At 47.9% G+C, this 14,800-nt stretch overlaps 1 protein-coding gene across 1 annotated transcript in view; it reads right to left on the bottom strand.

Annotated features, from left to right (window-relative positions):
• The window catches only part of KLHL4 (kelch like family member 4), a 125,803-nt gene extending 117,216 nt beyond the window's left edge, over positions 1-8,587 (bottom strand). The window contains exon 1 of the mRNA XM_083160350.1: positions 7,846-8,587. Coding sequence (XP_083016476.1) covers positions 7,846-8,258 — 413 coding nt within the window. The 5' untranslated portion in view covers positions 8,259-8,587. The remainder of the gene's footprint in view (positions 1-7,845) is intronic.
• Between the last annotated feature and the right edge of the window lie 6,213 nt (positions 8,588-14,800).

Here is a 14,800-nt window from a genome sequence, read left to right on the forward strand (position 1 = left end):
AGCTAAGGGGGGGCGGTGCACATACTTGTGCGACGGTGTCTGCTGGCGTTACATGATCTCCGTGGTAGCACCTATTGAAAGCACTGGGTCCAGCGATACACGGGGAAAAGAGGGGGGGAAGAAGCGGCAGTAGCACTATTCCTATCTAAGGGGGGCGGTGCGTATGTATGTCCGGTGGCGTCTACTTGCGTTCCACGGTCTCCATGGTAACGCATAATACCGGATGGGATGGTTAAGGGAGGCGGTGCTAGTGTCTATCCGTGTGGGATCTGGACGTCTGGTGGCGTACCATAGGTCGCCCAGCTGAGGGGGGCGGTGCGCATGTGAGCATGAAGGCGTCTGTTTGCGTTCCACGATCTCCGTGGTAACGCATGTTTAAAGCCAATTGTCTGATGTGATGGCTAAGCGAGGTGGTGCTGATAGCTCCCCGCAAGGGATCTGGAAGTGTAATCGCGCACCACTGGTAGCCGTGGTTACGCATAAACAATGTCTTATGGCTGTCTATGGACGTGGGGGTATGTGCTTCCAAATGTGTCTAGTGTGACATTAATGGGAAAACGTGCGAGTGTTTTAAAACATCTCTATAGTGGGCATTCCTAAGTGTTAAAGGGAGATAATGAAAATAAGGTACACAGTATTGTATAATGTGTATGGATATCATAGTGTGTGGTGGGGTCCACCGGTGGATACCCTCCGGTACTCCCTGGGTGGAGGGTTCATACTGGATGTGATAAGCTGGGGGTAGCTAACAGTGCTATAAATGGTTATCAAAACTCTTATGAATCCATCTTGTTATTTCTACTATAGAAAAAAATTGTATAATATTATGCTATACGTGACCGAATGTCTTAGCGGTTATATATTGGTCCCTATGTCTATAGGAGACTTAATCAAAATATCTATTGATATGATATTAAATTTCCAGAAATTGCTGCCATCTATTGAGTGGACCAGCACAGGACTGGTAGACCTACAACAGTGACCATATCACCATCCAAAGCACTCACCCAAGAGTGTACTTCTACATTTACATACGCAATCGAGGTTTAAAAAGCTGATCGGTATGTGCACTGTTTTAACAAACCCTTCTCACTGAGGTAAACTTGGGATGTTCCGGTCTGTACCCCTTTAGTCCCACGTTGAGTATCATTGACCATCTCGTCCTCCTCCTCCTCCTCTCGATCTCCTCATTTGATTCCTTCCTCCTGCTTTTCATGTTCAGAAACCACTGTTTGAAAACCTCTTTTAAAAAATTATTATCATTATGTTTATGGCACTATTTCACCATTTTTTTAGATCTTGGTGTACTACCCCTGAAGAAGTCCCTAGGGGACGAAACGCGTAGGGTTTCCCATATGATCATGTTGCACCTGTGATTGAAGTCTTGTACTGAACCACGAAATTGATTACAGATGATTTCAAGACTTGTACATTTTAAACTGTTTTATTGTAAAAAATAAATTTTCTGTATTTTTACAAATTGTGGACTGGTGAAACCACCCCTTGAGCGCACCTCTATATCCTTCTTCCATATATATATATATATATATATATATATATATATATATATATATATATATATATATTTATTAGTCCTTTAAGACGTAACCGTTTTGGTATTTTTTTCACTTCATAACCTTAATTGAAGGTATGTTTTTTGCATTATTATCATTCCCTGAATTGTAACTCCACCATTGTAAAATATTAAGCATCAGTTTATCCAAAGTTGTATTCACTCAACATATTATGAGTGATTTTAGAAACTGTTACCCCTGATGAAGTCTGTCAAAGCCGAAACGCGTTGGGTTACAGCTTCATGCTTATGAAAAACACTGAAGAACATTTGGCTGTACGAAGATCTGGGCTATACTGCATTAAGAACTTTTTTAGTCAATATCACCTGGATGATACTTATGCTTACTTTCTTAAATTATGGAAGGATAACGCCACCTTCATTATTATTCCCACAATTTATTAGCGCATATTAGAATATCGTTGTGATGTATTACAGAGCAGTGTAGGATATGTATCAGGATATGCTGTAGAGTACTTTCAGAAATGGACTCAGTATTACAATGAATGGTCAGATAAGAAGACAAGTAGCTGTCAGGGAAGTGAGGGTACAAGCAGACGTCAAGGCAGGTGGCAGCCTATAAGCCAAAGGGGAAGTTGGACTGCACACCCAAATCCTCAACAGAATTCTGGTACCATTCAGAAGAAAAAGTAAAGGCAGGTGCACACTCTAAACAATACAGAAAGTCAAAAGAATTAGAATGCACTCCTGCAAATTAACAATTGAGATTCCTATCACATAAAGGCTCATCCAAAAATTGGCCCGTCCACCAAGTCATTATTGAACCCCATCAGATGGCTCCTAACATCCCTAATTCTAACACATTAAATCAATTTATCATGTTGGGGGAGATGAGCTCAATGATTGTGTTGTTGTTAACGACTTTCAAATATACGTCTTGTATGTTCATGAGCTTATAATAAATAATGTAATATGTAAATATGTAACAGAAATGCAAATGTAATAAATGTTGTCTCCTGTACTATTCACTTTGTTGCCTGAGCAAACCTTTAAAAATGTATACTGAATGTTCTTAAGATGCATTGCTTTAATTAAAATATATTAAAAAAAAAAATAGAATGACCTATAATAGTGCCCACACTACATACACTATAAAAAAGCAGAGGTCAAGGCAGGCAGCAAACAAGAATGGCCAATACATAATGGTTTCTGGGGGTGGGGGCAGCAGACAAAGGTAAAAAATGAACAAGTGTAATTCAGGACGGGCAGCAGACAGGGGAGACAGTAACAAACTGTGGTCAAGACAGGCAGAAGACAAGAATGACGGAAATAGAAGCAGATTTCAGGGCAGGTAGTTGGCAAAAATGGTAAATACACTACTGCAGGTCAGGACACGCAGAAGAGAGGGTGAATGGTAAGAGGCCACGGCAGAGGCCACGGCAGCCAACAGACATGGATAATCCAGAATAACAAGGTACCGGGCAAAAACGTCAGATGGCATGATAACTAGGCATGCAGTCACTGCTACAAGCAATAGGAGAACCTCTGACAACTTAAAAATACCAGAGGCCAATCCCAACTAATCAATCAATCAATCGATACATTTCATTTACTTATCAATAATAAAGATATTCTGTTTGGAAAGGACTGTCTTATTATTTGCTGTTTCTTAGAGACAGACGGAGGGGGGGGATGACCGGTGACAATACTTCTGCAGTTTCCTTTGTTCCCAAAATAGACCAAAGACGAATGAACAAATGAGCGCCATTATCTCTGGTTATTTACCATCTCTACTTCTATTGTGCTTTATTTAAATGTGCAGATCTTTACAATGCAATTACCATCTCCTCTTCACAGCGGAACAACTATACGTATGACACCAACTCTGGTCAGACAAGTGTCCCACCTAGGGGGAGATTTATCACAGCTTGGAGAGAGAAATGGGATACGCTATTGAGGTTGACATGCATTGGGTCGGCAATTGAAGGTTGACAGGCCTTAGGATGACACCTAAAATAGGTCACCATGACTAAGGTCAAGAGTGTCGACAGGTTGACACAAGCATTAGGTCGACAATGGGAAGGTTGACAGTCAAAAGGATGACTTTCCCATTTTCTCTATAGATCCTAAGCTTGTGAACAGGGCCCTCCTACCGTTTGACTGTCTGTCTGTAACTCACTGTTTCCAATTGTATAGAGCAACTACAGCCGATACCAAGTTCCCATAATGACTGTGATGACTGATAATGGTCTGGCAATTATTGGGCATGACAGCGATCTTCTGCCACAGGCACCTTCCCGTATGGAGAGGCCGTAGGCGCCTTCCCGTATGGAGAGGCCGCAGGCACCTTCCCGTATGGAGAGGCCGCAGGCGCCTTCCCGTATGGAGAGGCCGCAGGCGCCTTCCCGTGTGGAGAGCCCGCAGACACCTTCCCGTGTGGAGAGGCCGCAGGCGTCTTCCCGTATGGAGAGGCCGCAGGCGCCTTCCCGTATGGAGAGCCCGCAGACACCTTCCCGTGTGGAGAGGCCGCAGGCGCCTTCCCGTATGGAGAGCCCGCAGACACCTTCCCGTGTGGAGAGGCCGCAGGCGCCTTCCTGTGTGGAGAGGCCGCAGGCGCCTTCCCGTATGGAGAGGCCGCAGGCACCTTCCCGTATGGAGAGGCCGCAGACACCTTCCCGTATGTAGAGGCCGCAGGCACCTTCCTGTGTGGAGAGCCCGCAGGCGCCTTCCCGTGTGGAGAGCCCGCAGGCGCCTTCCCGTATGGAGAGGCCGCAGGCGCCTTCCCGTGTGGAGAGGCCGCAGTCACCTTCCCGTGTGTAGAGCCCGCAGGCGCCTTCCCGTGTGGAGAGGCCGCAGGTGCCTTCCCGTGTGGAGAGGCCGCAGGCGCCTTCCCGTGTGGAGAGGCCGCAGGTGCCTTCCCGTGTGGAGAGGCCGCAGGCTCCTTCCCGTGTGGAGAGGCTGCAGGCACCTTCCTGTATGGAGAGGCCACAGTCTATTTTTAGGATGTGCCTGGACCCCAGCTTCCTGCTCCCCCTCTCTAGAGCACTGTAATAAACTGGGGGCATGTTTGGGTCGCTGGAGGCCCTGGAACTGCACTGGGAGTAATGTTCACAAAACTGTCACAAATCCAACAAAATGTGCATTGAATAAATGTGTCAGAAGGTGCAAAATGTCCCGAATTAGATCCTGCATCATCTTTCCCAGCATCCTCCTCCTACTGGTGCCACAATGTATTTATCATCCGATATGTATTCTATAAATCAGACACTTTGTACTATTTCCCCAGCAAGCCTCTGTACATGGCGTTATCACCCACCAGCCCTGCTCTGTTACCTGCTTCCAGTACTTATCCCTGTATACATCTGAACAGATGTGAACCTGCTGCTCTGTAATGTTCCACAAGCTTATCAACACCCAGCAGACGCTTTTATCAGGCTGCAGTATAACAGTATCCAAAGCATCTCCAGTCTCCCTGTCCTAATCAGCCGACCTCCTAGCTTCTATTCCCCAGGCCCATCAGTAACGGTAACATTCACTCTTTAATCTTGATGTCACCAGTCCCTTCCTGTTCTCACTTTCCTGTGTACAGGAGAAAAACACAGCTCCAGTGATTAATTCTCCAAGCGCACGTGTCTGCAGACCAGCCTGGCTGCACCGCTGCATTCTAATACTTTGTATCGTTATTATTACATTTTATTAATAAGGCGCTACAGTGGTTGGCAGCGCCGTACTTATAGTATGCAATAGACCAATACAGGATACACAGAACTCAACATAACTGTAAAACCCCTTTTACACCGAAAATCCCAGATCCGACTCAGCATTTGAAACACGGATTCATGCCAGGTTGGATCCGGGAGTTGCACCATTTACACTGCGGTGCCTACCTGCGGTGTAGATGGAGGCTGTTATTGGAGATGACATGCTGGAATCGTAATCACCCCCGCTGGGACCGCGGATTGCCTAGCTAGGGGCAAGCCCACACCAGGGTAAGCAGCTGGGCTGCCCCAAGCCCCCATGCACCCCACCCCCTGTCTGCAAGGTGAATGGATGGTGCACACAGGTATCCATTCACCTCCTCCCTGCCTCCGCGGCTGTCTGCAGAGTACAGCCATGTTGGATGTTGGGCTTCCCCCATTGATGTAAATGGGAGCCAAGTTGGATGGCCCAGCATACCCATTTACACTGCCTTTTACCCAGGTCCTAGCCATGTTCAACCCAGGTCAGGGCCTGGGTAGAAGTCCTGTTTAAATTTTGATTGACCCATTTATACTGCCGCTGACCCAACGCTGACCCGGGTTTTTGCGGCGGTGTAACAGTGGTCTAACTGAAGAACTACAACAAAGCCCAGGTAACAATTAGCACTAAAATTCTCAGTACACAATACAACTCATATGTGCAGAGGGGTTGTATGCGTACCACCAGGAGAGGGCCTTGAGAACAAGAGGGAGGAGGGCCCTGCTCTAAGGAGCTTACAGCCTAGAGCAGTGGTTCCCAAACTTTCTAGAATCAGGCACAAGGATAAAATAATTTATTAATAAATGTGGAAAAAAATATTAAATTAAGTATATTGGACCTTTACTGTCATCCGTAGGTTATGTGGTGGTGTACAGTTGTGCTTCTGATTGTCCAAATGTTTTATGACTGTCAGACTTGTTTTGCCGAGCACTTTAACAATAAACTCAAGGCATCCCTGGAAGAGCATTGTGGCCCCCAAGGGTGCCTAGGCACATAGTATGGGAACCAGACTCTAACAATAAGATTGTTACGGGAACTACAAGTCCCAGCAAGCAATTATTTGCCAAAATACTTCCTAATGAGGGGAATGTTCAACTATTCTCTGGAAAGTGCCGCAGAATATGGGTGCGCTATATAAACAAATGTGGATAAATAAATAAATGTTCTTTGAACCCCAAAACTGTTCCATGTATTTACACTCTATATTAAGTGTGTTGGAGTCGATGTCACTGTACTATAAGTAAGTACAATGATGGAGAGCAGTGTGCCTGTGACTGTGCTCCCAATTCACTGGTACCTTGCTTAATGCTGAATACCTGACTCATCATATTGGTCTGGACAAGTCACATAAACCAATAATATCATCCAGTCCAGTTGTGGAATATGAAGGAGTTGGTGATTATTAGCTATGCCGGAATAATCTGTGGTCTCCCCTGCTGGCTCCCTGCTACCGTCCAATTATGCGAGCACCATAAATCTGCAGCGTTACCTTGTGGGACGTGTAACTAACAGCAGTACAGGGCTACGCAATGGTCATACATAGACAAGGATAGGCACAATCTCATTGCTCTATAATACGTATTTAGCGTCCCCCTGTTTATTTCACATGAAGTATAGCTGCAGCCTTATCTGGTGTTTGGGATCTTGTCAGGCTGCACCCCAGGAAGAGATCCAGGGAGGGGACTGGCTGGAATGAGGAATTGATAAGGCATTGTGTGATCTCTTCCTGGCTGACCCTGCATCCTGTACACTCTCTGCCGCTACACAAACATTGTATTCTGCATTGTCCCAGCAGCAGGAGGCTGCTACAGTAACTGCAATGGGCCATGCTGTACCCACTATATCCCCTGCATCTCTGCACTGGGACATATATACCTCTATATACTCATGGAAGAGAATACTGTACATAAGTGCCCTCTATGCATGTACTATGAATCACTATTCTATTTGTATCAAGATAGCTGCAGAGATATATACTGGATAAGTAGAATTCCAATGGAACTGCACCCCCCCCCCCCCCCTCTCTCTCTCTCTCTCTCTCTCTCTCTCTCCTCTCTCTTTCCTATACATGGTTCAAGGTTAATTGGCTTTAGATGAATGATTTGGAGTCCACCCATCTGCAAACAATCTGCTAGTCCTGCATCTTCCCCTTCCATCCCCTCATAGGTACCTAGAATTGACCCATTGCTAGTCAGCTGTTATGGAATGGATACAGGTCCAGCGCAAAGTTTTTGTTACATTGCTGTTACATTGTATTTGTAAATAGAATGTTGCAGCGGATACAATGTATCAGTCCCCGCTGTATTTGACAATAGAACGTTGCAGCGGATACAATGTATCAGCCCCAGCTGTATTTGTAAATAGACCGTTGCAGCGGATACAATGTATCAGTCCCCGCTGTATTTGACAATAGAACGTTGCAGCGGATACAATGTATCAGACCCGACTGTATTTGTAAATAGACCTTTGCAGCGGATACAATGTATCAGTCCCCGCTGTATTTGTAAATAGACCGTTGCAGCGGATACAATGTATCAGTCCCCAGCCAGCCAGGCTCCCAGCTCTGCTCTTACCTGTCAGTAGCCGCCTCTGGGCGCTCCTGGGGGGGTATCTGCACCTCCTGCGCCCGGCTGTTCTCCTCCCTCCCCAGCTTCTCCTCGGTGCTGGCTTTGGGGAGCTCCTCGCCCGCCTGCAGGTGCTGGATGAGGCTTTGCTGGTGCCAGGAGCCGACGGAGCGCTGGTAGGCTGGAGTGGGACCCGGGACCGGTGCTAGTATGTTGTGGACTGGGCTGCTGTTCTTCTTCAGCCCGTTCCTGTCCCGCGAATGGCTCTTCAGCCTATTGTGAACCGGTGTCCCCCTGTGCTCATATCCTTCCTGTAGGTACCCCCCAGATCCTGGAGAGCCCTGAGAGGGGTGACTGAACCACCTCCAGCGCAGCCGAAGAATCTGCTTCACATCGAACTCCTTCTTCCCAGACACTGACATCTTCTCCTGGCAGGAAGGAACCCTGGACCCTGGCAGCTGGCAGCAGAATATCTGGGAGCCACTATAGATAGGTTCAGTCCTCGCTCTGCTCCTGCATCCTGTATGTGTGCAGCTGCCTGGGCTCAGCTCCTGCTAACTGTGTAGGTGGGATCCCATACTGACAGGAGGATGAGGTCAGACCTTAAACAAGTAAATCAGCTTAGTGCTGGAGGAAAGTAGCTCCTGTGGCAGCAGCCAGATGCTCACACACAGATCTGTAACACACAGCCCAGCTCCCTGCATCTCCTGAGAGCCCGGGATGCGATGGAGAATGCGAGGTAGCAAGTCAGAGCTGCCTGGGGTAGGGGAGAAAGAGGAGGAGGGGGGGGGGGGGTTTGCTGCATGTCTGTCACCAGAGCCTGTCACCTTCTGGGCTGCGGGGGGGGGGGGGGGGGGGGGGGGGTTGCATGTCTACCACCTGAGCTTGTCACATCCTGGGCTGCTGGGGGGGGGGGGGGGGGGTTGCACGTCTACCACCTGAGCTTGTCACAACCTGGGCTGCTGGGGGGGGGGGGGGGAGAATGCATTTCTGTCTACCACTTGAGCCTGTCACCTCCTGGGCTGCTGAGGGGGGGGGGGGGGGGGGGGGGGGGGGCTGCATGTCTACCACTTGAGCCTGTCACAACCTGGGCTGCTGAGGGGGGGGGGGGGGGGGCTGCATGTCTACCACCTGAGCTTGCCACATCCTGGGCTGCTGGGGGTGGGGGGGTGGGCTGCATGTCTACCACCTGAGCTTGCCACATCCTGGGCTGCTGGGGGGGGGGGGGGGGGGGGGCTGCATGTCTACCACCTGAGCTTGCCACATCCTGGGCTGCTGGGGGGGGGGGGCTGCATGTCTACCACCTGAGCTTGCCACATCCTGGGCTGCTGGGGGGGGGGGGGGGGGCTGCATGTCTACCACTTGAGCCTGTCACATCCTAGGCTGCTGGGGGGGGGGGGGGGCTGCATGTCTACCACCTGAGCTTGCCACATCCTGGGCTGCTGGGGGGGGGGGGGGGGGGGCTGCATGTCTACCACTTGAGCCTGTCACATCCTAGGCTGCTGGGGGGGGGGGGGGGGGCTGCATGTCTACCACCTGAGCTTGCCACATCCTGGGCTGCTGGGGGTGGGGGTGTTTTCTCAGAATCCAATGAGCCTGTCAGCATGTTTATGGATCGTAGGAGGACATGCTTGAAGAACATACAAACTCCACACAGAATGCGCCTTGGAGGGAATGGAACCTAAGGGGTCTCCTCACACTTCATATTAGGGATGACCATCGGTCTCCTCACTATATAGATGGTTGCCATTGATGGTGAAACCGTGAGTGACCATCACTGGTCACCAACTATGTTATTGGATACCATTGATGGTTTTGCCCGTCAGTGATCATCCATATTCTTTCAGTGACTGGCCTACAGGCCAATCACAGCCTGGGGCAGGGCTTGTGGAGATTGGGGGGGAGTTACGCCCCATGTCCCAGCGCTATACAGAAAAAAAAGTGTTTTTGTGCCATCGATGGTGAGCCATCTGTTTGACATCGGTCATGAACTTAATGTTTTATCTTCTTCAGATACACTATTATCTACATACCCTAAAGTGGGGTTATGGGTAAAAACTGGGCCGGACAAAACCCAGGACCGCCAGACCGGACAGGCTACATTCATCAGTTTCTAAAATTCCGGAGCATGTATTGTCCGGTCGGGGGGGTACCTCTCCGGGGGTGTCTGTCTGGGGGTGTCCTGTCTGGGGGTGTCCTGTCCCATGTGACAGCTGTCACCTGGGAGAGGAGGAGAGAGAGAACAAAGCCTGTATGGTCCGGGCATGTAGCAGGCATCCCCATGGATAAGACACCCGCAGGACGGGTTGGGATCATTTGGTCGACAGTCATCAGGTCGACACCATTAGGTCAACATGGGAAAAGGTCAAAAGGTTGTTGGTTCGACAGGTCATTAGTTTCGACAATGTCTAGGTCAACAGTCAAAAGGTCGACATGGGGTTTTTCACTGTTTTTTGGACCTGGATGTAAACACAGTCAACATGGACACAGTTGAAGGTGCACCGCATCCCCTCGCATCCCCTCGCATCGCTACGCTCGGCACACTATTTTATTCTCCCGCCATGCCCTAGTGGATGGTAGGGCATGAAATACCGCCTGTCGGCACATGTCGGCTCAAAAACCAGTGTAAAACCCCATGTCGACCTTTTGACTGTTCGTTTTGACTGAACGAATGACTTGTCGAACTAATGACCTTTTGACCTAGAACTATGTCGACCTTTTCCTATGACGAAAAGGCCTAATGGTGTTGACCTAATGACTGTCGACCATCGTTCGGTAGACCAAATGACCGCATCCTCCAGACCACACACTACAAGCTCCTGACTGCAGATTTTGAGGTCCAGTGCGGTGGTCCGGGGTCTTTACATATAGTCCCCCTAAAGTGTCCTCTATACTGTTGTCTACATTCATATGTGTGTGTGTGTGTGTGTGTGTGTGTGTGTGTGTGTGTGTGTGTAATATCTTCCAAAGATATAAGACGTAGTTTCACTTGCTGCCAAAAGATGGCAGTGTTTCAGATACACGTGGACACTAGACCTTTTACACCGATCCATGACTAGAGTAGACCTGGAAATAACCTGGGTTTTACCAGCAGTGGAAATGCGGTGTGAGGGGCGCAGGAAACATGGGAGGAGTTTTACTAAATAATATATTAATAATTAATTAGTGACTTAATATTGCACTTCTTAAGGCCCATACACACTGGGCGACTTTGAGGTAAAAGTCGATCAAAAAAGCCTGCTTGATCGGCTTTCAGCCCAAAGCCGCCCAGTGTGTATGGCACGGGGATGAGCGGTGAGCGCTGCTGCACCCTCCCGCAACATCGCCGGGAAATACCAGCAGATGAGCGGCTTTCAGGACAGGTTTGCATAGCGCTCCGCTGTGCAACGCTGTCCTCCCCCCCCCTCCGTTGGCGCCGGGCAGAGGGAAAGCCGCTCAGTGTGTATGCTGGGCATAGTCACCCAGTGTGTATGGACCATTAATTTCATCCCATTAGCAGGTTGGGGACGGCTGACTGTATATAGTCATCAGTACGTAGCTAAGGCTATGTATTATAATTACTGCTATAAGCGGTTCCATGTTCTGTTATGTGCAGGTAGAATGTGGCCGCCGGTGAATCACATTCCGTATCCTCCTCATTCTCAGTTATCCCATTCTTTCCGAGCACATTTTGCTACTTAGAAATTGTATAGTTTCTATTAAAGTATTTTATATTCTTCCTTCATGTGTAGATTCTGATCCCTCTCAACAACAATGGAGTCGTCTCAGCAGCTGAATGAACACTTGAATATAAAGAGAAATTACTGTAACAAAGCAAGAAAAGGCGATGAGAGGTACGAGAGGTACAGCGCCTGACGCCTCGCTCTCCGATCCCCCCCCCTCCCCCGTCAGAGGCATCATTAACTTAACAAATACTTTTTACAATGTCTCACAAACTATCAAGTCAACTTATTCATTAAATGGGTTAATTAAATATATTTTGGTACTTGATTAGTTTCTCGGCGGCCGATATATCGGATGCGATATCGCCCGATCCGATGCATTTTTTTACCTGTTCATAACCCCACTATCCACTATGCATGGAGTTGATTTTATATAGTGTGGCGAGCGCAGCGATCCACCGTGCCGGAAGCGTGGCGAGCGGATTACTGCGCTCGCCACACTATATAAAATCAACTCCATGCGTAGTGGATAGTGGGGTTATGAACTGGTAAAAAATTGCATCGGATCGCATCGGATCGGCCGATATATCGGCCGATATCGCATCCGATATATCGGCCGCCGTGAATGTCCATGGATCCGCATGCTCAATAATATTGTAGCAAAGAATTCCGGGTATTAGCAGAGAGGGTACTCATATCAGAAAAGGGTAACAGGCATGACCCTTTTCGGACATTGGAATCCCATTAAAACGCTGGGCATTCCCATGGAATTCGCCCGGTGACATTGGTGCCAGGGGCAAGTAGCTGACATCGCCGGATGACCGACGGAGCTCACAGCCGACCTTCACCCTCTTCTCTACTGTATGGCAGCTGTATACAGCAGAGGTTGTGTATTAATATGAGCAGAGTTGTGTTATTTTTAGGTCTGTAACTGCCACTTTTAACTTAACTTCTCTTCCCTTAGAGATTTGGCGAGACGTGTAACATGACACGGGCACAAGGTGGCATCTCGGCTGGCAGATCCCGAGTGAGCGCTAGACAATGACACAGGGGGCATCGCAGTAGATGCAGCAGAGAGCCGCGTGGCCCCATGGCAGATAAATGGGAAATGGAGGGTTTGTGGATATTATAGATATCATTTTAAATTACAGCATCAGCTTATAATTTTCCGGTTCACTTGACTTTGTTCTAATATTTTTTTTATCCCTCCTAACATGTTCTCAAAGAGTAAGAATGAAGACATTTCTTAGGAAATCCATTAAAATCTCAATTTAAAAGTAGATTAATACATTAAGGGAGTTGGTGTAGATAGAATATTACTTAGGACGGTTCAGAGAGAGGACACGCCGCTTAGAGCGCACTTCAGAGATGCAAAGGAACTAAACTCTGATCGCTACAAAAACGCTAAATCCGATGACTGCGTCTTCCGATGATCAAGTCCAATCGTCCGTGATGTCTGACTGCGCACGTTACTGCTTAGGGCCCTATTTCCAAAGCCGTAAAAATCACATGATCAGGCTGTGGGGGTTATTCAAAGCTGTTTGCTTTTGTGCAAATTTTGAACGGAGACTGCGCAAGCGTAGAGATGGTAGCACCCATGCGCCAGGCCAATCAGCGACAAAAATCAGTGATTGTTTTTTTACAATCCCCTCGCATCTTGGATGACAGGAAGCCGCTGTTTGTGGGTTGTAACCTGGACGTTTTCTAGGAGTGTCTGGAAAAAATGCAGGTTCACTCAGGGAGGGTCTGTGAAGCCAGCGATGGCCTCCATCAGCCGGTCTCTGTCACAGAGTAGTGGAAGAGTCAGAGTTATGCGATGCGGGCGGCACCTCATCGCACAGTACAAAAAGTATGTGCTTGCACATACTTTATGTACTTAGTTTTCATCACATTGCATCGCATTGCATGCACAACACATGCACAGGCAATGCAATGCGATGTGATCCGTGCTTGTTAAGTGTATGGGCGGCATTACTCATACTGTATCTGCACAGACTAGGAAATCATTTGCAGGTGAATGAGTTGCATATGGATTTGCAGATCAGCGCAGAATGATGACATTTTTGTAGACATGCACAGGGCGGGTTTTTCACTTTGTCTGGGTGGCTAATTGCAGGTCTCTGCAAATTTGCAAAGTGGGGTCTGAATCAGGCCCTTTGTCCAAGCTTTGGGCAGTACGGACGGTGTAATGGTTAGCACTACTGCCTCACAGAGCTGAGGTTATGGGTTCTATTCCCACCATGGCCCTAACTGTGTGGACCTTGTATATTCTCCCCGTACTTGCATGGGTTTCCTCCGGGTACTCCGGCTTCCTCTCATAGGCTTTTATTCAGATCTGATCGCAGTACAAATTTGTTTGGAAAATGGGCAAAACCATGTGCACTGCAGGGGGGCAGATGTAACATGTGCAGAGAGAATTAGATTTGTGTGAGTTATTTTGTTACTGTGCAGGGTAAATACTGGCTGCATTATTTTTACACTGCAATTTAGATTTCAGTTTCAACACACCCCACCCAAATGTAACTCTCTCTGCACATGTTACATCTGCCCCACCTGCAGTGCACATGGTTTTGCCCATTTTCCAAATAAATTTGTACTGCGATCAGATCTGAATAAGGGCCATAATCCAGATATATGCTGGTAGGTTAATTGGCTCCCAAGAAAATTAACCCTAGAATGTCTGTGAGCGTTTACCATATGAATATAGATTGTAAGCTCCACTGGGTCATGGACTGATACAGCGCTGCGGAATTTGTGTGCATGCTTAAGACAAAGTGATAGGAGGCTGGATAAACACAGTGAAGGGAAGATGCTGAAGGTACACGAGGCATCGACCTACTGAAAGGACACGGGAGGTCAACTGCTGGTGTGACATAGGCAGAGATGTGTACAACCTGCACTGCTGTGGGCATTATATGTATAAAGGGCACTACTACCATAGATACTATGAATAAGGAGCACTACTGTGTGGTATAATATGAAAAATGTAGCATGAATAAGGGACACTACTGTATGTCACACTGTGAATAAAGGACCAAGTATGTGGTGTAATATGAATCAGGGCACTACATGTGGTGTAATGTGAATAGGATTGTGATACTGTGTGCAATAATTTGAATTGGAGGAACAATGTGTGACCACGTCCCTTCCTTGTGAGACCACTGTCCCCTGGCACTGACCCAGGATCCACCTAGAGTGTTTGTGTGGGGGTAGCTGCCCTCAGGATAAATGAGTTCCACCACATCTCCAGGAGCACATTAAGCCCTGGTAATAATAGGGCATTTTCAGTAGATGTCCCACCA

This window comes from Crinia signifera, chromosome 9 (assembly GCF_055691185.1).
Source record: "Crinia signifera chromosome 9, ASM5569118v1, whole genome shotgun sequence".
Lineage (NCBI taxonomy): Eukaryota > Metazoa > Chordata > Amphibia > Anura > Myobatrachidae > Crinia > Crinia signifera.